This window comes from Hemitrygon akajei, chromosome 2 (genome assembly GCF_048418815.1).
Source record: "Hemitrygon akajei chromosome 2, sHemAka1.3, whole genome shotgun sequence".
Lineage (NCBI taxonomy): Eukaryota > Metazoa > Chordata > Chondrichthyes > Myliobatiformes > Dasyatidae > Hemitrygon > Hemitrygon akajei.
Window position 1 is genome coordinate 1,472,017 of NC_133125.1, and position 24,150 is coordinate 1,496,166.

Consider the following 24,150-nt stretch of genomic DNA (forward strand, 5'->3'; position numbering starts at 1 on the left):
CTCTTACTAAAACGCTTTAATTTTAGTATTTTGTTGTGTTTCAACAATTTAAAGATACAGAATGTTTCTATATTTTACAAAACTTCAAAAGCTAAGGCTTTGAGCTGCCTAATCTTTAAATTATCAAAATTTATCCCAATACCTCCACCCTCCACATAATGGTTCACCAGTTCTGGGCAGAAAATTGGCTTAAGCAGAACAGCACTGGGGGTAATTACGTTAATTGGTGGGGGGGGGGGGGGGGAATCACAGGCATCTCAGCGATGACCACACAATCTAGGCAAATAGTTCTTGTGCAGCCATTGTGATGTTAAATGGTCAAGATGATTTACTGGATGCTAGCAGAGGCAGAGTCCTTCAGCTGTAGTGAGGACTAGATAGATAGATAGATAGATAGATAGATACTTTATTCATCCCCATGGGGAAATTCAACATTTTTTTCCAATGTCCCATACATTTGTTTTAGCAAAACTAATTACATACAATACTTAACTCAGTAAAAATATGATATGCATCTAAATCACTCTCTCAAAAAGCATTAATAATAGCTTTTAAAAAGTTCTTAAGTAGTTTACTTAGATACATTAAATACAATCAACCCCAGCACTTTAACATATCTTACTCCTGGCGGTTGAATTGTAAAGCCTAATGGCAATGGGGAGTATTGACCTCTTCATCCTGTCTGAGGAGCATTGCATCGATAGCAACCTGTCACTGAAACTGCTTCTCTGTCTCTGGATGGTGCTATGTAGAGGACGTTCAGGGTTTTCCATAATTGACCGTAGCCTACTCAGCGCCCTTCGCTCAGCTACCGATGTTATACTCTCCAGTACTTTGCCCACGACAGAGCCCGCCTTCCTTACCAGCTTATTAAGACGTGAGGCGTCCCTCTTCTAGGCCTGAAACCACGGTGTCGCCTGATTGCGCAGCTACCCTGAGTGGGGTAACAAGGCCCTTGCACTTCACCGGGGGCAGTGTGGCACAGTGTCCGGAATGGAATCGGAGCTGTCCTCTCAGGGTTTTGCTCAGCTGAAGACAAGCACTGTTGTGGCCGACAGCAGATTTTTTTTAGCAGCATTCAATGGGCTGGGCCTCAAACTGCAAGGTCGCTTGCTTTTCAGCTGTGGAAGATGAGGCATCTGAGCCATCACACTCTACTAGGGGTGGCATAGCACAGTTGTGGCGATTGAAGATTTAAAATGGACTGAGGGGGTCTGGACTATGTACATATTTATTTATCTAGTTGCGTTTTACATATGCGAGGACTGGGTCTCAAAGCCAAGGTGTTGCCTAGCAAGTGTCGGAGGCCAGTCGACAGATGATATTGGTGGGCTGGGAATGGTTTGGATTATATATAAATACTTCAAAAATAAAAAAACGTGATGCCACAATGAAAAAGCCTGTACATTTTAAACACAATGCTTTTTTCCCCGCTAATCAAATGCTTCTAAAAGACAGGATCAACATTTAATCACTCTCTGGTCTGGAAAACCAAGCTGCCATCTTGTGGACGGACAGCAGCAGTTCATAAAGGTGCTCACTTGTTAAGTGTAACCAGGTAGAGTGTGAGCAATAAGTGACAGTCTGGCCAGTAAATTACCTCCTATCAATGAGGAAATACAGAGAACAGTTCAATGAGAGATTGAAAGCTTTCGGGCTTAGTTAGTTAAGCAGCATTTCCAGTAGGGATTCACATTGGAATATTTTATACTCATACAGTTAACCATTGTGAAACTATACAAACACACTACTTTTGCATACAGTGCATAATTAATGAAAGGGTGCAGTGATCTAAAGCTAGATTCCATCTTCAGCTAAGGTGATGGAACTACAGTACTGTGTAAAAAGTCTTTGGCGCATATATATAACTGGGGTACCTCAGACTTTTGCACAACCTTCTAGTAATTTTATGTATTGCATTCTACTGCTTCTGCTGATAAACCTGACTCTATTGTGAACTGAGAGAGGGAAGGGGGCAAGGAGGGTAGAAACAGGAAAGGAAAGGGGAGGGAACGGGAAGCATTCTGTAATGATCAATAAACCAATTGTTAAGAATTAAGTGATATTGCCTGGTGTCTCAAGGCAACACCCTGCCCCAGCACTCCTTCTCTGCCACCTGTTCCAGACTCCACCCGCAGTGCTCCACCCTCACATCCTTTGCTCCTGCCAGACTTACAAACTCGATTTCCACTTCATGCTGACAAATACAGTACTGTGCAAAAATCTTAGTGATGCTAGCAATATGGAGATCATATGCTCCACTTAAACTGGCAGCTCATTCCACACTCTCACCATCCTCTGAATGAATAAGTCCCCTTAAACTTTTCACCTTTCACCCTTAACCCAAGATCTCCAGTTGTAGTCCCCCCCCAACCTCAGTGAAAAAAGCCTGCTTGAATTTATCCTATCTATACCCCTCATAATGTTGTATACCTCTATCAAATCTTCTCTCAATCTTCCCCGTTCCAAGAATAAAGTCTAAATGTATTCAATCTTTCCATATAACCCAGGTCCTCCAGACTTGGCAAAATCCTTGTAAATTTTCTCTGTACACTTTCAACCTTATTTACATCTTTCCTGTCCTGCAGTTAGGTGACCAAAATTGCACACAATACTCCAAATTGGGCCTCACCAATGTCTTAAACAACTTCAACGTAACATCCCATCTCCTGTACTTAATACTTTGTTTATTGAAAGCCAATATACCAAAGGCTGTTTTTACAACCCTATCTACCTGTGACACCACTTTCCATGAATTATGGACCTGTATTCCCAGATCCCTTTGTTCTACTGCACTCTTCAGTGCTCTACTGTTCACTGTGTAAGACCTATTCTGGTTGGTTATCCTGAAGTACAACACCTTGCACATGTCTGCATTAAGTTCCATTTGCCATCTTTCAACACATTTTTCAAGCTGATCCAGATCCATGGCAAGCCCCAGGAGGCCTAAAAGGCACTTGGCAGATCCTTTCTGATACCATCAAAATTAATCTTTCTCCAATTTAGAACCTCAACCCATGGACTAGAATCAGAATCAGGTTTATTATCACTAGCATGTGACATGAAATTTGTTAACTTAGCAGCAGAGAAAATAATAATAAAACAAGTAAATTAATTACATATAGTGAATATGGAATTACTGGAGTTGAGGACATAATGAGTGCAGTGGATAGAGGGGAACAGGTGGATGTCGTATACTAGGATTTCCAGAAGGTGTTCGATAAGGTGCTGCACAAGAGACTTTAAGATACAGATGCATGGAGTCGGAGGAAGTGTACTGGCATGGATAGTGGATTGGTTAACCGATAGAAGGCAGAGATTTGGTATAAATGGGTGCTTCTCCAGTTGGCAACCAGTGGTGAGTGGGGTGCTGCAGGGGTTGGTGCTGGGCTCGCAGCTGTTTATCATTTACATTGATGATTTGGAAGAGGGGACTGAGTGTAGCGTAGCAGAATTTGCTGATGACACTAAACTGAGTGGAAAAGCAAATTGTACAGAGGATGTGGAGAGTCTGCAGAGGGATGTAGATAGGTTAAGTGAGTGGGCCAAGGTCTGGCAGATGGAATACAATGTTGGTAAATGCAAGATCATCCACTTTGGAAGTAATAATAGAAGAGTAGATTATTATTTAAATAGTGAAAAATTGCAGCATGCTGTTGTGCAGAGGGACTTGGGAGTGCTTGTTCATGAATTGCAAAAAGTTGGCTTGCAGGTACAGTAGGTTATTAAGAAGACAAACAGAATGTTGGCCTTCATTGCTAGAGGGATTGAATTCAAGAGCAGGGAGGTCATGCTGCAACTATACAGGGTACTGGTGAGGTCGCACCTGGAGTACTGTGTGCAGATCTGGTCTCCATACTTGAGGAAGGATATACTGGCTTTGGAGGCAGTGCAGAGGAGGCTCAACAAGCTGATTCCAGGGAATGAAAGGGTTAACTTATGAGGAAGGACATCCTGGCTATACAGGAAGTGTAGTGTAGATTCACGAGGTTAATTCCTGGGATGTCCGGACTGTCTTACGCAGAGAGGTTAGAGAGACTGGGCTTGTACAAGCTGGAATTAAGGAGATTGAGAGGGGATCTGATTGCAACATATAAGATTATTAAGGGATTGGACAAGATAGAGGCAGGAAATATGTTCCAGATGCTGGGTGAGTCCAGTACCAGTGGGCATGGTTTGAGAATAAGGGGTAGGTCATTTAGGACAGAGTTAAGGAAAAACTTCTTCTCCCAGAGAGTTGTGGGGGTCTAGAATGCACTGCCTCGGAAGGCAGTGGAGGCCAATTCTCTGGATGCTTTCAAGAAGGAGCTAGATAGGTATCTTATGGATAGGGGAATCAAGGGATATGGGGACAAGGCAGGAACCGGGTATTGATAGTAGATGATCAGCCATGATCTCGGAATGGCAGCGCAGGCTCGAGGGGCCGAATGGTCTACTTCTGCACCTATTGTCTATTGAGAGATTGAGTCGCCTGGAACTATACTCTTTGGAGTTCAGAAGAATGAGAGAAACATACAAAATTTTGAAAGGGATAGATAAGATAGAAGTAGGAAAGTTGTTTCAATTGGTAGGTGAGACTAGAACTAGGGGATATTGCCTCAAGATTCAGGCGAGAAGATTTAGGACGGAGATGAAGAGAAACTGTTTTTCCCAGAGTGGTGAATCTGTGGAATCCTTTGCCCAGGGAAGCAGTTGAGGTTTCCTCACTAAATATATTTAAGAAACAGTAAGATAGGTTTTTACCTAGTAAGAGAATTAAGGGTTATGGGGAAAAGGCAGGTAGATGGAACTGAGTTTACAGACAGATCAGCCATAATCTTATTGAATGGTGGGGCAGGTTCAATGGGCTGGATGGCCTACTCCTGCTCCTATTTCTTATGTTCTCATGAATAGATTTTTAAAAATGTGCAAAAACAGAAATATTGTATATTTAAAAAAGGTGAGGTATCCAAAGAGTCAATGTCCATTTAGGAATCGGATGGCAGAGGGGAAGAAGCTGTTCCTGAATCGCTAAGTGTGTGTCTTCAGGCTTCTGCACCTCCTACCTGATGGTAACAGTGAGAAAATGGCACGCCCTGGGTACTGGAGGTCCTTAAAAATGGATGCTGCCTTTCTGAGACATCACTTCCTGAAGATGTCCTGGGTACTTTGTAGGCTAGTACCCAAGATGGAGTTGAATAGATTTACAACCTTCTGCAGCTTCTTTTGGTCCTGTGCAGGAGCCCCTCCATACCAGACAGTGATGCAGCCTGTCAGAATGTTCTCTATGGTACAAGTATAGGTTTTGAGTGTATTTGTTGACATGCCAAATCTCTTCAAACACCTAAAGTATAGCCGCTGCCTTCCTTTCTTTATAACTACATCAATATGTTGGGAGCAGGTTAGATCCTCAGAGATCTTGACACCCAGGAACTTGAAGCTGTTCACTCTCTCCACTTCTGATCCCTCTATGAGGATTGGTATACATTCCCTCATCTTACCCTTCCTGAAGTCTACAATCAGCTCTTTCGTCTTACTGACGTTGAGTGCCAGGTTGTTGTTGCAGCACCATTCCATGCGACACCATATCTCGCTCCTGTGCGCCATCTCAGAGACTCTACCAATAAAGGCTGTATTGTCAGCAAATTTATAGATGGTATTTGAGCTATGCCTAGCCGCACAGTCATGTGTATATAGAGAGTAGAGCAGTAGGCTAAGCATACACCCCTGAGGTTGATCGTCAGCGAGGAAGATATGTTATCGTCAATCTGCACAAATTAGGAAGTCGAGGATGCAATTGTAGAGGGAGATACAAAGGCCCAGGTTCTGCAACTTCTCAATCAGGATTCTGGGAATGATGGTATCAAATGCTGAGCTATAGTCGATGAACAGCATCCTGATGTAGGAGTTTGTGTTGTCCAGGTGGTCTAAAGCCATGTGAAGAGCCATTGACATTGCATCTGCCTATTGTGGCAAAAGGCAATTTGCAATGGGTCCAGGTTCTTGCTGAGGCAGGAGTATCTTTTTCATTTTTACTTTGAAACTAATGGCTTGTCATCAGTAGATGCAGAGAGATTTAGGCCAGTTAGAAGAGTGGGCTAAAAGATGGCAGATGGAGTTTAATGCTGGTAAGTGTGAGGTGCTACATTTTGGTAAGAATAATCCAAATAAGACATACATGGTAAATGGTAGGGCACTGAAGAATGCAGTAGAACAGAGTGATCTAGGAATAATAGTGCATAGTTCCCTGAAGGTGGAATCTCATGTGGATAGGGTGGTGAAGAAAGCTTTTGGTATGCTGGCCTTTATAAATCAGAGCATTGAGTATAGGAGTTGGGATGTAATGTTAAAATTGTACAAGGCATTGGTGAGGCCAAATTTGGAGTATTGTGTACAGTTCTGCTCACCGAATTATAAGTAAGATGTCAATAGAGAGAGTACAGAGGAGATTTACTAGAATGAGAGGCATAGATAGGGTGGATAGTCAGTACCTGTTTCCCAGGGCACCAATAGCAAACACCAGAAGGCATATGTACAAAATTAAGGGAGGGAAGTTTAGGGGCGGCATAGGGGTAAGTTTTTTTACACAGAGGGTTGTGAGTGCCTGGAATGACTTGCCAGGGATGGTGGTGGAGGCTAAAACATTAGGGGTATTTTACAGCCTATTGGACAGGCACATGGATGAAAGGAAAATGGAGGGTTATGGGGCAGTGTGGGTTTAGTACTTTTTTTAAGGATTATATGGGTCGGCACAACATGGAGGGCTGAAGGACCTGTACTGTGCTGTAGTGTTCTATGGTTCTATGGAATGTTACCTGGGTTTCAGCACTTAAGTTACAGAGAAAGATTGAACAAGTTAGGTATTTATCCTTTGGAGTGTAGAAGGTTAGGGGGACTTGATAGAGGTATTTAAAATTATGAGAGGGATAGATAAAGTTAATGTGGATAGGCTTTTTCCATTGAGAGTAGGGGAGATTCAAACAAGAGGACATGAGTTGAGAGTTAAGGGGCAGAAGTTTAGGGGTAACACGAGGGGTAATTTCTTTACTCAGAGAGTGGTAGCTGTGTGGAACGAGCTTCCAGTAGAAGTGGTAGAGGCAGGATCGATATTGTCATTTAAAGTAAAATTGGATAAGTATATGGACAGGAGAGGAATGGAGGATTATGGGCTGAGTGCAGGTCGGTGGGAGTAGGTGAGAGTAAGCGTTCGGCACGGACTAGAAGGGCCGAGATGGCCTGTTTCCGTGTTGTAATTTTTATATGCTTATATGGTTATATACAAAGTGTTCACCTGCAGAAACTTCTGTCACTTGCTCTGTCTCATTCCTTAATAGCTGATCCAGTATTGCACACTCTCTCATTGGAACTTCGGTGTACTGATTAAAAAAACTTTTGGGAACATATTGACAAACTCTATCCCATTTTGTCTTTTTATTGTATAGGAGTCCCAGTCAATGTGTAGAAAGTTGAAATCAGCTACTATGATAACCTTATGTTTCTTGCAACATTATAGAATCTTTACAAATTTGTTTCCCTAAGTCCCGTAGACTGTTGGGTCATCTATAATATAGCTCCATTAACGTGGTCATACCTCTCTTATTCCTCAGTTCTGCTCATAAAGCTTCACTAGAGGAGTTCTCCAGTCTGTCTTGACTGAGCACTGCCGCCAAGTTTTCCTTGACTACTAATGCCACCACTCCTCCCTTAATCACTCCCATGCTGATATGTCCAAAACAAAGGAACACCAGAATATTGAGCTGCCAGTCCTGCCCCTCCTGTAACCAAGTCTCACTAATGGTTACAATATCATAATTCCAGGTGTTGATCCATGCTCCAAGTTCAGCTGCCTTTCCTATGATACTTAATGCATTGAAAAATCAAGAGGTTATGTTGAAACTTTATAAAACTCTGGTTAAGCCACATCTGGAGTACTGTCTACAGCTCTGGTCATGCCAGTACAGGAAGTATGTTGAGGCTTTGGAGAGGGTGCAGAAGAGGAACAGCAGGATGCTGTCTGGTTTAGAGGGCGTGTGCTATAACGAGAGGCTGGATAAACTTGGGTAGCTTTCTCTGGAGCACTGGAGACTGAAGGGAGAACTGAGAGAGGTTTATAAGATTATGACAGGCATCGATAGAGTAGACAGGGAATATTTGTTTCCCATGGTTGAAATGTGTAGTACCAGGAGGCATGCTTTGATAGTGAGAGGGGGTAGGTTCACAGGGGAAGTGAGGGGCAAGTTTTTCACTCAGAGAGTTGTGGGTGCCTAGAATTCACTGCTTGGTATGGTGGTAGAGACAAATACATTAAAGGCTTTTAAGTGACGTTTCAATAGGCACGGTGATACAAGGAAAATGGAGGGATATGGACATTGTGTAGGTAGAAGGGATTAGTGTTTGGGTGTTTTTGATTTGCTTTTTAGCTAGTTCGGCACAACATTGTAAGCCGAATGGCCTGTTCCTGTGCTGTACTGTTCTATATTCTATGTTATTTAAAATATACACAGCTCAAGACGTGTATATTTTGCACTGTGCTCAACATTTTGATTCCTGACTCTGTCTGAGGTCTTAACAACATCTGTCTGCACAACTTCTCCACCATCTGTTCTGGCACTCTGGTCCAGAATGGATGATGGTTATGCACTGAAATCCTGGTAGAAGTCAGCATCTCAACAATGGATATTACTACCAGGAGCCCAAAAACACACACTCAACCTTCATGGAACAGCTTCCTCCTCCTTGTTATCAGATTTCTGAACAGACCATGAATCATGAACTCTGATTCACTATTTTTGCACTATTTATTCAATTTTTTAGTATATTTCTGTCTGCAACTTACAGTATATTTTTGGTTTTGCACTGTACTGCCAGCACAAAACAGCAAATTTCACGATGAATGCCAATGATTCTGATTCTGATGTTGATGGGGATGGGGAATTCACTAATTCAGCAAATTGTAATTCTGTGAAACAGAAATAAGCCAGCCTACACAAAGTAAAGGCAAAGGTAATGAAGGCATCCATCAGCAGCAGATGCTACACCCAAGTAATGTTTACAAGGATGAAATATATTGACTTTGTGACTAAATTTCTGATTAAAACCAGCCAATGCCACCCAAATTCAATCAGTGCAGTCACGGAGCTGTTTGACATTTCACTCCCAGGTGGATGAGTGTAAATAAACATGTCACAATGCCATTAGTTCTCAAAATGGCTCAAGTACACTTCGTACAATTAAAATTTGTCTTTAGAATTTTACAATTGAACTGTGGGTTAAAAAAAGCAAATAAAGGGCTGCAGATCAGAATAATAAAAGAACTGCCTGTGTTTTTGATGTTCAGTCTTAGGCAGAAAGTTGCTCAAATGCATGACGCATTGCTGTGTTACTGGTTCAATAAATAGAAATGCAATAATCTCAGTCAATACACAAAATGTCAGAAAACAACAGACAGAATGCAAGAGAGCCTCAGGCCTTTCTGTGTCAAATGTTCAAAAGTACCCTTGGTACGTTTTTGTACATGTGCCTTCTCCACTGCCATTATAAAGCTGTTTCATACCAGAGATCTGTACCTGAAGAAAGATCTTGGCCCACAACGTCAACTATTTATTCCTTCCTATAGAAGCTGCCTGACCTGCTGTATCCTCCAGCATTCTGTGTGTTGCTCTAGATTTCTGGATTTTTTTAAGCTGACTGCCAACTAAAATTCCCTGATTTGTTGTTACTTGTGGACTGTTAAAAGTGGGCTTGTTCCAGATTCTGCAGAAAATTGGGACAAGTGGCCCAGGTCCCTCACATCATCACTCAACTTGAAGACTCTTGCCTGTGTATGACATGCACCTGATTAAAATGCTTCTCCAAGACAACCATTCTTGGTTCAAGAAGGTGCTGATGATATACAGAGATATTTTGTAGGTAGCTAACAAAACTACTAACTATTCTACTAAATATACCGAATTTTTTTTCTGGATTACAATTACTGTAATCTGCAGCCTGTAATTTCCCTTTGAGAGTTGTATTTTTGAACCGTCTGAATGATCTGATGTTTTGGACTCAGTGAACTGCACTCTCCAGAATGCAGGTACCAGCGCATTGGTCATTGCTGGAGTAGATATCAGGTTGGATTGAAGGGGTGGGGTCCTAGCACGAGAGTGAAAAACGAGCTGATATTCGGTTGATTTCAGCACCGAGCCGGATTTAAAAGATTAAGATTTCAAAGCCAAGGGTGGAGGTTGAACTGATTTTCAACTCATTAGCCCATGTCAGCCAGGATTCCATTCCCCCCCTCCCCTGAGTCCTCAAGCCCTGGCAACATCCTTGTAAACTTTCTCTGCACTCTTTCAATCTTCTTGATATTTTTTGTTTAACTTTCATATTTTTCGTAGGTGACCACAGGTAGGTAGTGGAAGTTTTTCCTCTCAGAGGATTATAATTTACTTTCTATTTATTGCAAACGGAATACATTGTAATCACATGAAACAGATGCTGTCAACAAACCTTCTTGGCAGATTCTGAGAAAAGAACTCCATTGTTTCCAATAATGCCAACTGGATATCCAAAAATCCTTGCAAATCCTGAAATATGCCAGAGGAGAAAAACACTAAGGAAATTTTAAGCAAATGTGCTCTTAAATACTACTTTGATCACAATAGTTTATTATACCTCATCATCCAGGACATACCCTCTTCTCATTACTACCATCAGGGAGGAGGTACAGGAGCCTGAAGGTGCACACTTAATGTTTTAGGAACTATTTAGAAACATACATAGAACATAGAAAATCCACAACACATTACAGGCCCTTTGGCCCACAATGGTGTGCCGACTATGTAACCAGCTCTAGAAGCTGCCTAGACTGTCCCTACCGCATAGCCCTCTATTTTCCTAAGCTCCATGTACCTATCTAAGAGTCTCTTAAAAGACCCTATTGTATCCGTCTCTACCATTTTTGCTAGCAGTGTATTCCACACTCTGTGTGAAAAACTTACTTCTGACATCCCCCTTACACCTACTTGCAAGCACCTAAATTTTAGTTTAGTTTTTATTGCAACTTATAAACTCCTTTTACGCCACAAAACAACAAAAAAAATCACACATATGTCAAATCGCCTCATTTTAGGAAGAGTCTGGGAGCTTTAGAGTGGGTGCAGAGGATACTGTCTGCATTGGAAAGTGTGCCTTGTGAGGATAGGTTGAGTGAGCCTGGGTTTTTCCTCTTTGGAGCGAAGGAGGATGAGGGGTTACTTGATCAATGTGCCCACGATGATAAGAAGCAAAGATTGAGTAGATAGAGACTTTTCAGCATGGCAGGAATGGTTAATACGAGAAGACAGATTTTAAGGTGATTGGAGTTAAGTATAAGAGGGATGTCAGAAGTAATTTTTTTTTACATGGAGAGTGGTGGGTGCGTAGAATGTGCCACCAGAGTGGTAGCACAAGCAGATATATTAGGGGTATTAGACACATGGATGACAGAAAATGGAGGCTATGAAGGAGAGAAGGATTAGATTGATCTTAGAGTAGGTAAACAGGTTGGCCAAGGCAATTGTCCTATATTCTATGATCCTGATGCTGATTCTTAAAGTTATGATTGTACTGAATGTTCCATCAAAATTTAAACGTTTATTGAAAATGATTTTATGTACTCAAATACTGCTTATAAATAACTAACCACAAGGAAACATCACAATTATCTGAACTGACCTGATAGATTGCTCTTTTCCTTAACAAATGTAACTTTCAATACACTTTGTAAGAAGAATTTATCTGTATTACTGTCTGAATAAGGAACACCAACCAGTCTGAGCAGCTGATCATTTTAGAATTTATAGAAATAATCTGAAATAAGGGCACCCAAGGCATTTTGCTAAAATTTTCCAATAAAATGAAGATGGTGGGAGAGAACATTATAATGAGGAACCAAGGATAAAAGTTAACCAAGCAGGAAAAACCAAATGGAATAAAGTGAGGGAAGATGTGAAATTATCCAAACAATCTGGAATTCCCTCCTGAATGGTTCACAGAGGACCCTGTGTAGGTAACGGGAGTAACTAGGAAAGCAAGCAGAATGTCACTGTAAGAAAGGTGGGACAGTCCCCACCTGTGCACACTGCAGTTTGAAAGAACATAAAGGAACTTGACTGAAATTTCAAGTCAAATCACTTTTATTGTCATTTCGACCATAACTGCTATGTACAGTACATAGTAAAAATGAGACAACATTTTTCAGGACCATGGTGTTACATGACACAGTACAAAAACTAGACTGAACTACGTAAAAAACAGAGAGAGAAAAAAACAACTACACTAGACTACAGACCTACCCAGGACTGCATAAAGTGCACAAAACATTGCAGACATTACAATAAATAATAAACAGGACAATAGGGCAAGGTGTCAGTCCAGGCTCTGGGTATTGAGGAGTCTGATAGCTTGGGGGAAGAAACTGTTACATAGTCTGGTCGTGAGAGCTGGAATGCTTCAGTGCCTTTTCACAGATGGCAGGAGGGAGAAGAGTTTGTATGAGGGGTGCAAGGCGTCCTTCATAATGCTGTTCGCTTTGCGGCTGCAGAGTGTAGTGTAAATGTTTGTGATGGCGGGAAGAGAGACCCTGATGATCTTCTCAGCTGACCTCACTATCCACTGCAGGGTCTTGCGATCCGAGATGGTGCAATTTCCAAACCAGGCAGTGATGCAGCTGCTCAGGATGCTCTCAATACAACCCCTATAGAACGTGATGAGAATGGGGGGTGGGAGATGGACCTTCCTCAGCCTTCGCAGAAAGTAGAGAAGCTGCTGGGCTTTCTTTGCTATGGAGCTGGTGTTGAGGGACCAGGTGAGATTCTCCGCCAGGTGAACACCAAGAAATTTGGTGCTCTTAACGATCTCTACTGAGGAGCCATCGATGTACAGCGGGGAGTGGTCGCTCCATGCCCTTCTGAAGTCAACAACCATCTCTTTTGTTTTGTTCACATTCAGAGACAGGCTTTTGGCTCTGCACCTGTCCGATAGCTGCTCCACCTCCCCTCTGTAGGCTGAATCGTCGTTCTTGCTGATGAGACCCACCATGGTCGTGTCATCGGCGAACTTGATGATGTGGTTCGAGCTGTGTGTTACAGCACAGTCATGGGTCAGCAGAGTGCACAGCAGTGGACTGAGCACACAGCCCTGGGGTGGCCCACGTGCTCAGTGTGATGGTGTTGGAGATGCTGCTCCCGATCCAGACTGACTGAGGTCTCCCAGTCAGGAAGTCTAGGATCCAGTTGTAGAGGGAGGTGTTCAGGCCCAGTAGGCTCAGCTTTCCAGTCAGTTTCTGAGGGATGATTGCGTTGAGTGCTGAACTGAAATCTATGAACAGCATCCGAACGTATGTGTCTATTTTGTCCAGGTGGGTTAGGGCCAGGTGGAGGGTGATAGCAATGGTGTCGTCTGTTGAACAGTTGGAACGGTACACAAACTGCAGGGGGTCCAGTGAGGGGGGCAGCAGGGTCTTGATATGCCACATGACGAGCCTCTCGAAACACTTCATGATGATGGATGTGAGTGCAACGGGACGGTAGTCATTTAGACAGGACACTGAAGACTTCTTCGGCACGGGGACGATGATGGCAGCCTTGAAGCACGTTGGAATGGTGGCGCTACTCAGGGAGACGTTGAAGATGTCAATGAGAATATCTGCTAGCTGGTCTGCACGTCCTCTGAGCACTCTACCAGGAATGTTGTCTGGTCCAGCAGCCTTCCGTGGGTTGACCCTGCACAGGGTTCTTCTCACATCGGCCACGGTGAGACACAGCACCTGGTCATTTGTAGGAAGGGTGGACTTCCTCGCCACCATGTCATTTTCCACCTCAAAACAGGCGTAGAAGCTATTCAGTGCATTTGGGAGGGAGGCATCACCCGCAGTCAGGTGATGTTGTCCTGTAATTGGTGATGTCCTGGATGCTCTTCCACATGCGCTGCGTTGCTGCTGTCCTGGAAGTGGTTGTGGATTCGCTGGGCGTGTTTAGAGTATCGACAAGATGGATTTGAATTTTTTTTCTCTCTTACGGAAGAAACCAGAAATAAACATAGAAATATAGAAAGCCTACAGCACAATACAGGCCCTCTAGCCCACAAAGCTGTGCCAAACATGTCCTTACTTTCGAAATTACCTAGGGTTACCAATAGCCTTCTACTTTTTTGAGCTCCATATACCTGTCCAAGAGTCTCTTAAAAGACCCTACCGTATCCGCCCCCACCAATGTCACCAGCAACCCATTCCACGCACTCACCATTCTCTGTGTAAAAAACTTACCCCTGACATCTCCTCTGTACCTGCTTCCAAGCACCTTAAAACTATGCCCTCGTGTTAGCCATTTCAGACCTGGGAAAAAGCCTCTGGCTATCCACACGACCAATGCCTCTCATCATCTTATATACCTCTATCAGGTCACCTCTCATCCTTTGTCGCTCCAAGGAAAAAAGGCCATGTTCACTCAACCTATTCTCATAAGGCATGCAACATCCTTGTAAATCTCCTCTGCACCCTTTCTATAGTGGCTCCTAAACTCAATTCCACAATTGATGGAGGCCAATGCACTGTATGCTTTCTTAACCACACAGTCAACCTGCGCAGCAGCTTTGAATGTCTTATGGACTCGAACCCCAAGATCCCTCTGCTCCTCCATACTGCCAAGAGTCTTACCATTAACACTATATTCTGCCATCATATTTGACCTGCCAAAATGAACCACCTCACACTTATTTGGGCTGAACTCCATCTGCCACTTCTCAACCCATTTTTGCATTCTATCCATGTCCCACAGTAACCTTTGACAGCCCTCCACACTATCCACAACATCTCCAACCTTTGTGTCATTAGCAAATTTACTAACCCATCCCTCCACTTCTTCATCCATGTCATTTATAAAAATCACGAAGAGAAGGGGCCCCAGAACAGATCCTTTAGGCACACCACTGGTGACCATGCAGAATATGACCTGTCTACAAACACGCTTTGCCTTTTGTGGGCAAGCCAGTTTTGGATCCACAAAGCAATGTCCCCTTGGATCCCATGCCTCTTTCCTTTCTCAATAAGCCTTTCATGGGGTACCCTGTCAAATGCCTTGCCGAAATCCATATACTTTACATCTACTGCTTTACCTTCATCAAAGTGTTTAGTCACATTCTCAAAAAAATTCAATGAGGCTCGTATGGCATGACAATAAACAATAGACAATAGGTGTAGGAGTAGGCCATTCGGCCCTTCGAGCCAGCACCGCCATTCAATGTAATCATGGCTGATCATCCACAATCAGTACCCCGTTCCTCCCTTCTCCCAATATCCCTTGACTCCGCTATCTTTAAGAGCTCTATCTAACTCTTTCTTGAAAGCATCCAGAGAATTGGCCTCCATTGTCTTCTGAGGCAGAGCATTCCATAGATCCACAACTCTCTGGATGAAAAAGTTCTTCCTCAACTCTGTTCAAAATGGCCTACCCCTTATTCTTAAACTGTGGCCGCTGGTTCTGGACTCCCCCAACATCGGGAACATTTTTCCTGCCTCTAGCATGTCCAATCACTTAATATTCTTATATGTTTCAATCACATCCCCTCTCATTCTTCTAAATTCCAGTGTATACAAGCCCAGTTGCTCCAATCTTTCAACATATGACAGTCCCGCCATCCCGGGAATTAACCTCGTGAAGCTACGCTGCACTCCCTCAATAGCAAGAATGTCCTTCCTCAAATTTGGAGACCAAAACTGAACACAATACTCCAGGTGTGGTCTCACCGGGGCCCTGTACAACTGCAGAAGGACCTCTTTGCTCCTATACTCAACTCCCCTTGTTATGAAGGCCAACATGCCATTAGCTTTCTATGACCTGCCTTTCACAAAGCCATGTTGACTATTCCTAATCATATTATGCCTCTCCGAATGTCTCAGGATCTTCTCCATCAACTTACCAACCACTGAAGTAAGACTCACTGGTCTATAATTTCCTGGCTTCTCTACTCCTTTTCTTGAATAACGGAACAACATCCGCATCTCTCTAATCCTTCAGAACCTCTCCCATCCCCATTGATGATGCAAAGATCATCGCCAGAGGCTCAGCAATCGCTTCCCTCGCCTCCCACAGTAGCCTGGGGTACATCTTGTCCAGTCCCAGTGACTTATCCAACTTGATTCTTTTCAAAAGCTCCAGCACATCCTCTTTCTTAATATCTACACGCTCAAGCTTTTCAATCTACTGTAAAATCATCCCTACAATCTCCAAAATCCTTTTCCGTAATGAATACTGAAGCCAAGTATTCATTAAGTATCTCTGCTATCTCCTCAGGTTCCATACACACTTTTATACTGTCATACTTGATTGTTCTTATTTTTGTCCTAATAGGGATCATTAAAGAAACTTGACTGAAATCTAGAGTATCAACAAGATTGATTTGATTTTTTTTTCTCTCTTATGGAAGAACCTAGAAATAGGGATCATTGTCTTTACATAATGAGGTACCTTTTTAAGACAGTTAAGGTGAAGTAGTTTCCTTTCCAAGACCCAAGATCTTTGCAACTCTCTTCCCCAATGGTGACTAGAAGCAAACCCTCCACACACTTGTAAGACAGAGGTGGGTAGATAGTTGAATAGGGTTTGAAGGGTTATTGTACAAATTGTGAGAGAGTTTTACGGGTTATTGAATGGATTCATGAAGGTAGAGAGTAGAGTGAGTTCAGCCACAAGATAATCTGAATGATAGAGCAAGTTTGGGCCAGCAAACAGTAACCCATATTCCTGATTCAGCCATCTTTATGTGATGAAATAGCAGTGGTTAAATTAATTTCCAAAATCTCTCCAAGCTTTCACTGTTTTGGTCACAGTTCTGGTATAATAATGGTAAACAACTGATTTGTCATTATTATTATGACCATTCTGTACATTATCTATAATTGCTCTTTTAAAGAAAATTCAGATATTTATGACTAGCATTGATTGTATATTTTCCACAAAAGGACTATGATGTACAGCTTTGAACCTTTAATAATTAAACCATAAATTTCAACTAAAACTGTACCTGTAACTAATGTGTCCCCATAAAAGGCTTTGAATTCATGAAATCTACTTCCATCCACAATTCTGGCAATTACCTGGAAAGATAATAATGTGTCAGCAATGGAGCTTGTTTAAAAATATTTGTATTTTTGTATTGTATTGTAATTTTTGAAATTTGTATTTCAAACAGGTGAAACCCCCTTTTACTAGGCGTCTCTGGAAATGCAGCTCTTTAGCCTCTCACTAACAGCCACTGGATTCCACGGCAAGAACCCACCTTTCTCAGGCTTCGCACGCTAGGTAGTGTATGACTTTGGTCAAGCCAAATCTGTGGGGTTGGGATGTATCGCCCACCCAAACCCTGGTTTGTGTGAATGCTATGTGATTTACTGCCCTGTAATAGCCGTCATGAAATAACAGATCGTACACTGCATACAATTATAAAGTATATTTGTGAACATTATCTTAACCAAAAAGTTAGTAAAGAAAGAAAGAAAAGAGGGTGCATTATAATTAACAGCCAAATGTGCACTTGGAGCTCAAATCTTTCAAGAGCCATATTCATCGATCCTTGGTAGATTTCTGTGCCTTGGCTCCATTGAATCGCGTTTGCCCACTGGATCTAGTCCCATGAGCTATCTGTCCAGCGTCTTCCCTCTTCATCTCCCGCCGAAAAAAAGACAAAGACCATACCATGTCAATCACAAAGCCGCTCCCCCCAGCCTTCCCTAGAACCCTCTCCCCATTCCAATCTCCTTATGGGATGACCCACATTCCTAAGCATCCCTTATGTCTAACAATAACTCAAACACTGCTTCTACAGCAAGACCATTACATGAAACACCCTACAACATTAACAGTAAAATATTTACCAGGGCATTCCACTTGATTTAAATCAGACTTCTCTAACCCCAAGACTGCAAATACTTCTTACCCAACCCATTCTTGACACGCACACTGGGTCCAGAGCCAAACTATAGTGATACCTTGCAGTGAAAAGCAAGAAACATTTCCTCTGTACCTTCACTTTCCAGCTCTTGGCTGTCAGCTAGCAATCTCACATTCACAATACTAAACACTATTTCATTTGCAAAGAGCCAATCTAATCTGATCTTTCGCAACTGTGACAGCTTATAACACTCTGGGCTAGTATCAGTAATTCATCTGCTGTCCAAACCAATCAATCATATTTTTGGAAAAGTTTTATTTCAGATCCATTCATTTTGCAATTCCAATTTTAACAAAACTGATCCCAAGTGTGTGTACTATAGCCCAAAAAGTCCAAAATTAATTATTTACTGGAGTAATTAGTAGTAATTAGCTTCTCTTTAATGACCCCTTTACACTCATCAGGCCAAAGGAAAGTTCTGAAGGCACTGTCAAGGATGATCAATATACTTGTAACTAAAGCTGTCTTCACATTGTACAAGCAGGTTAAAAGTTCAGCACACATTGTGGGCTGAAGGGCTCTGCTTGCTGTGCTGTTCTATGCTCATTTCTGCCCCAGTCTCTGACTATTACTCTTGTCATTGATAGAAGTGTATAAGATAATAAGAGGCAAAGACAGAGTGGACAGCCAGACTTTATTTCAAGGCAGAAATGGCTAATACAAGTCGGCATAATTTTAAGGTGATTGGAGGAAAGTATAGGGGCACTGCTAGCGGTAAATGTTATTTTTCATTTTTACACAGAAAGTGGTGAGTGCATGGAACACCCTGCCAGGGGTGAACATAAGACATAAAATTGGAAGTAGGCTATTCAGCCCATCAGTTGTGCTCCACCATTCCATCATGGTTGATTTATTATCTCTCTCAATCCCATTTGGCACAGACTACATGGGCTGGAGTGCCTGTTTCTGTATTGTAGTGTTCTATGACTCAAGCCTAGAGTAATCTTTGTTCACAGTACTTCTGGTTCAACCTTGTCAGCAAACATGAATAAGTAATTCAGGGTCTGTTACTCAGAGACAGTTTCCAACTCAGGGAGGCAGCAAAGACCACCTTGATAAATTTCTACCTCAGGGAGGTGCCAGACACCATCTTTCTTCTGCTTAAGGAGCACTCGAGGGGCATCGGACTACACTGTCGAGCAAGCAGATGTTGTAGGACATTCTATGAGAGCATGGCCTTAATTTCATAGCGCCAACTTTTGGGGACCAGGAAAGTTAAATTGTTACCCGTATTGTCACTCCTCTCCAACACTGAAAGGATTCCAAACCAATAGCTGGATCTCGCATTTGATCTCCCAGTCTGGACCTTCAACATCACCTGAAAAGGAATTCCACTTCTGGCTCTAACCTTCATCCTGACACAGGTGCTCTTCAAAGCGAATCTCTCTCCCTCAGCTGTGGAGCACCTTCCCTCTTGTACCCAGATTACCCCACCAATGCCAATCACAATTCATCTCTCCTCATGCCTTTCTTCCAACACCCTGGCTGTCTGTACATCAAGGTCTAAGTGAGTGGTAGTGCTAGGGGAATCCAAAGTCAATTAAAGAAAGGGATGGCAAGGTTTGCGAACCTTGGCTGACAAGAAAAGGTGTTAGTTAAAAATAACAAGGAAACATATATAAGGTACAGGAAGATGAAATTGAACAAGATCTATAAGGAATATAAAGGAAGAAGGAAAGAACTTAAACAAATAACCAGGTAGTCTAAAAATGGACCAAGAAATGCCTTTAGCAAGTAGGATTAAGGAGAATTGTGATGCATTTCATACATATATCAGAAGCAAGGGGTTGCTAGGAAAAAGATGGGTCCACTAGGACAAAGAAGAGAATTTACATTATGTCTGGAGCCAGAGAATGTGCGTGAGGTGAGGTCCTAAATGAAAACACCACATTGGTATTCACCAAGAAGAAGTACACGGAACACAGTAAGATCATGAGGGGTATGTTGATACTGACAGAGAGCTTTAGAAGATAAAACACTACAGCACAGGAACAAGCACTTCAGTCCACAATGCTGTACCAAACCAATTACATTAATAATCAAATTGCTAACTAAACTAATTTCTTCAGGCTACATAATGTCCATATCCCTGCATTTTCCTCACATTCATGTGCCTATCTGAACATCTCTGGGATTAGAGATACTATCTGCCTACCCTACCTATACCTCCCACAATCTTATACAATCAGAGAAGTACAGCACAGATTCAGCCCTTCAGCCCATCCAGTCCATGCCAAACCATTTAAATTGCTTACTCCCATTGACTTGCATCCAGTCCTTTGCCATGTACCTTTGCCTATTATTCACGTACCTATCCAAACCTCTCTTAAATGTTGAAATTGAGCTCACATGCATCGCTTGCACTGGCAGCTCATTCCACACTCTCACAACCCTCTGAGTGCAGAAGTTTCCCTTTAACTTCTCAACTTTTGCCCTTAACCAATGACCTCTGTTTGTAGTCCCATCCAACCTCAGTGGAAAAAGCTTGCTTGAATATACACTATCTATACCCCACAAAATATTGTATACCTCTATCAAATCTCCACACAGTCTTCCACGTTCCAAGGAGTAAAGTCCTAACCTATTTAACCTTTCCTTATAACTCAGGTCCTCCAGACCCTACAACATCCTTGTAAATTTTCTCTGTACTCTTTCAGCCAATTACTCTCGGTAACCAAAACCACATCAAGGAGCAGAGGTGTATCTGTTTGGGTTATCTGGAAAAATCGGCAGATGTTTAGATAGGGCACATGTAATGCCTTGATAAAGGTTTCACTGCTAATGTAGGGTATTTCATGTAATGGTCTTTCTGTAGCAGCAGTGTTTGGGTTATTGTTAGAGATAGCACCTGTACACATTGAATGTGAGCCATCCAATCAGGAGAAGGCTGGGGGAGTGGGGTCTTTTGTGCCTGACATTGGTGTGAGCTTTGGTCTTTGCTTGGCAGGAGATGAAGAGAGAAGATGTTGGAGAGAACTGGTCATAGGATTCAATCTGGTAGGGACTGTGATTCAATGGAGCAATGTGTGGGAATCTACTAAGGATCAGTGAATATGACTTTTGGAAAACTTGAGATCCAACCTGGGCACATTTGACTAATTATAATTATAATTGGCCCTTTTTGTTTTATTTTCTTTCTTTTCATTACTAACTCTTTATAACCATATAACAATTACAGCGCGGAAACTATAATGGAAACAGGCCATCTCGGCCCTTCTAGTCCATGCCGAAAGCTTACTCTCACCTAGTCCCACCGACCTGCACTCAGCCCATAATCCTCCATTCCTTTCCTGTCCATATACCTATCCAATTTTTTTTTATAAGACAAAATCGAACCTGCCTCTACGACTTCTACTGGAAGCTCGTTCCACACAGCTACCACTCTCTGAGTAATGAAATTCCCCCTTGGGTTACCCTTAAACTTTTGCCCCTTAACTCTCAACTCATGTCCTCTTGTTTGAATCTCCCCTACTCTCAATGGAAAAAGCCTATCCACGTCAACTCTATCTATCCCCCTCATAATTTTAAATACCTCTATCAAGTCCCCCCTCAACCTTCTACGCTCCAAAGAATAAAGACCTAACTTGTTCAACCTTTCCCTGTAACTTAGGTGCTGAAACCCAGGTAACATTCTAGTAAATCTTCTCTGTAAATCTTTAGATATGTTAATATGCATATGTATACTTCCTTTATATGCAGTGTGCTGTCTGTTATTTCTTGGCAACAAGCTGTAACAGGGAAGCAAATCACACAGCATTCACACAAACCAGGGCTTGGGTGGGAGAGACATCCCGCTCTCACGGATTTGGCAGGACTGGAGAACGGTGGGTTTCTCAACACTGCCAGCAAGGGCTAATGATCCATTTCCTGAGATGCCTAGGAAGAAAGAGGTTCACAGGGATGCATCCTGGCGCTCACCCTCATCAGCATGATGTTGACTGAAGCATTCCATGGCAGTATCCTGGAATCCACATCAAATACAGGATGGATGTCAAGCAGTTCAACCTGCACAGGCTTCAAGCTGATACTAAGGTCAAAGAGACAGTGCTGAGAGATCTCCTATTCGATGACAACTACATTCTCAACGCAAGCTCTAAGTCCCACACACAGGACAACAACACCGACAAATTTTCCACTGCATGTGACAACTTCGGTCTCACCATCAGCAACAAATCATGTACCAAGCAGCCCCTATCAATCCTATGTGGGTCCATCCATCTTGGTGAATGGCTAGCAGCTCCAGGCAGTTGACAAATTCGCGTCTCTTGTCAGCACCCTTTCAAGAGTAGTTCACGTTGACAACGAGGTCAGCTGCAGGATCGCCAAGGCTAGTGCCAATTTATGGAGACTACCATGCCATATGGAGACTACAAGTTATGGAGACTGTTTGGGGCAGGCGATGTGGAATTACTCTGAAGACCAAGCTGAAAGACCACTTCACTGTCATCCTACCCACCCTCCTCTATGTGTATGAAATGCGGATTGTGTATATGAAAGATCAATTAAATCAGTTGGCAAGACAGAATTCCTGACACGAAAGTGCTTTTTGCAGCAGATATGTCCACCATTCACACATTGCTGACGAAACATCAAGTCAGATATGCAGGCCATATCATTGGGATGTCAGAGAAGTACATTCCCAAGCAGTTATTCTTCAGGGAACTGTCTACAGCGAAGCACTCTCATGGTGCTCAGTGAAAACGATTCAAGAACACACTCAAGACTTCACTCAAGGCCCTTGAGATTGATCACACTTCTTGGGAACATGCTGCCTACAATCACTCATCCTGGCACAGCCTTCTCAATAAAGGTGCCAGCAAAGCTGAAAAGAATCGTAACGCTGAAGCAAAAAAGAATCAACAGTGGAAAGAACGAGCAGCAGGCATCTCAGCTACAGAACCTTCACACATTTGCCCAATGACTGGGAAGTACCTCATACCCAGATTGGACTCATCAGTCACCGGACACTTCACACTGTTGGGTGATCTTTAATATAGCTCCATTAATGTGATCATACCTCTCTTATTTCTCAGTTCCACTCATAAAGCTTCACTAGATGAGTTCTCCAGTCTGTACTGACTGAGCACTGCCCTAACATTTTCCCTAACCAATAACTCCACTCCTCCCTCTTTAATCCCTCTTGCACTGTCACGTCTAAAACAATAGAATCCTAGAATATTGAGCTGCCTGTCCTGCCCCTCCTGCAACCAACATAGAAGCATAGAAAACTTACAGCACAATACAGGCCCTTCAGCCTACAATGCTGTGCTGAACATGTACTTATGTTAGAAATTACCTACAGTTACCCATAGGCCTCTATTTTTCAAAACTCCATGTACCTATCCAGGAGTCTCTTAAAAGATCCTATCGTATCCACCTCCACCACCGTCACCAACAGCCCATTCCTTGTACTCACCACTCTCTGCGTAAAAAACTTACCCTGACATATACTCTGTACCCACTTCCAAGCACCATAAAATTGTGCCTTCTCATCTTAGCCACTTCAGCCCTGGGAAAAAGCCTCTGACAATTAATGCCTCTCATCATCTTATACACCTCTATCAGGTCACTTCTCATCCTCTGTCGCTCCAAGGACAAAAAGCCGAGTTCACTCAACCTATTCTCATAAGTCATGCTTCCCAATCCAGACAACATCCTTGTAAATCTCCTCTGCACCCTTTCTATAGTTTCCACATCCTTCCTGTAGTGAGCTGAGCACAGTACTCCAAGTAGGGTCCTATATAGCTGCAACATTACCCTTCGGCTCCTAAATTCAATTCCATTATTGATGAAGGCCAATACACCGCATGTCTTCTTAACCACACAATCAACCTGCGCAGCAGCTTTGAGTGTCCTCTGGACTCAGACCCCAAGATCCCTCTGATCCTCCACACTACCAAGAGTCTTACGAGTAATACTATATTCTGCCATCATATCTGACCTACCAAAATGACCCACTTCACACTTATCTGGGTTGTACTCCATCTGCCACTTCTTAGCCCAGTTTTGAATCCTATCAATGTCCTGCTGTAACCTCTGACAGCCTTCTACACTAGTGGTCGCCAACCCGTCGATCACAATCGACTGGTCGATCTTTGAGACTTTCCCAGTAGATCCCAAAAAAAAAAGAAAAAGAAATACACAAATACTGTTGAGAGATTGTTTCCAGGTTGCGGGGTTTTAGTTCTGTTCTTTCTGCCC

At 42.7% G+C, this 24,150-nt stretch overlaps 1 protein-coding gene across 1 annotated transcript in view; it reads right to left on the reverse strand.

Annotated features, from left to right (window-relative positions):
* The window catches only part of mccc2 (methylcrotonyl-CoA carboxylase subunit 2), a 176,452-nt gene that overhangs the window by 51,266 nt on the left and 101,036 nt on the right, over window positions 1-24,150 (reverse strand). Inside the window, exons 11-12 of the mRNA XM_073066056.1 lie at window positions 17,023-17,095; window positions 10,471-10,547 (exon numbers count right to left, since the gene is read on the reverse strand). Of these exons, the coding sequence (XP_072922157.1) occupies window positions 10,471-10,547; window positions 17,023-17,095 (150 nt within the window). The remainder of the gene's footprint in view (window positions 1-10,470; window positions 10,548-17,022; window positions 17,096-24,150) is intronic.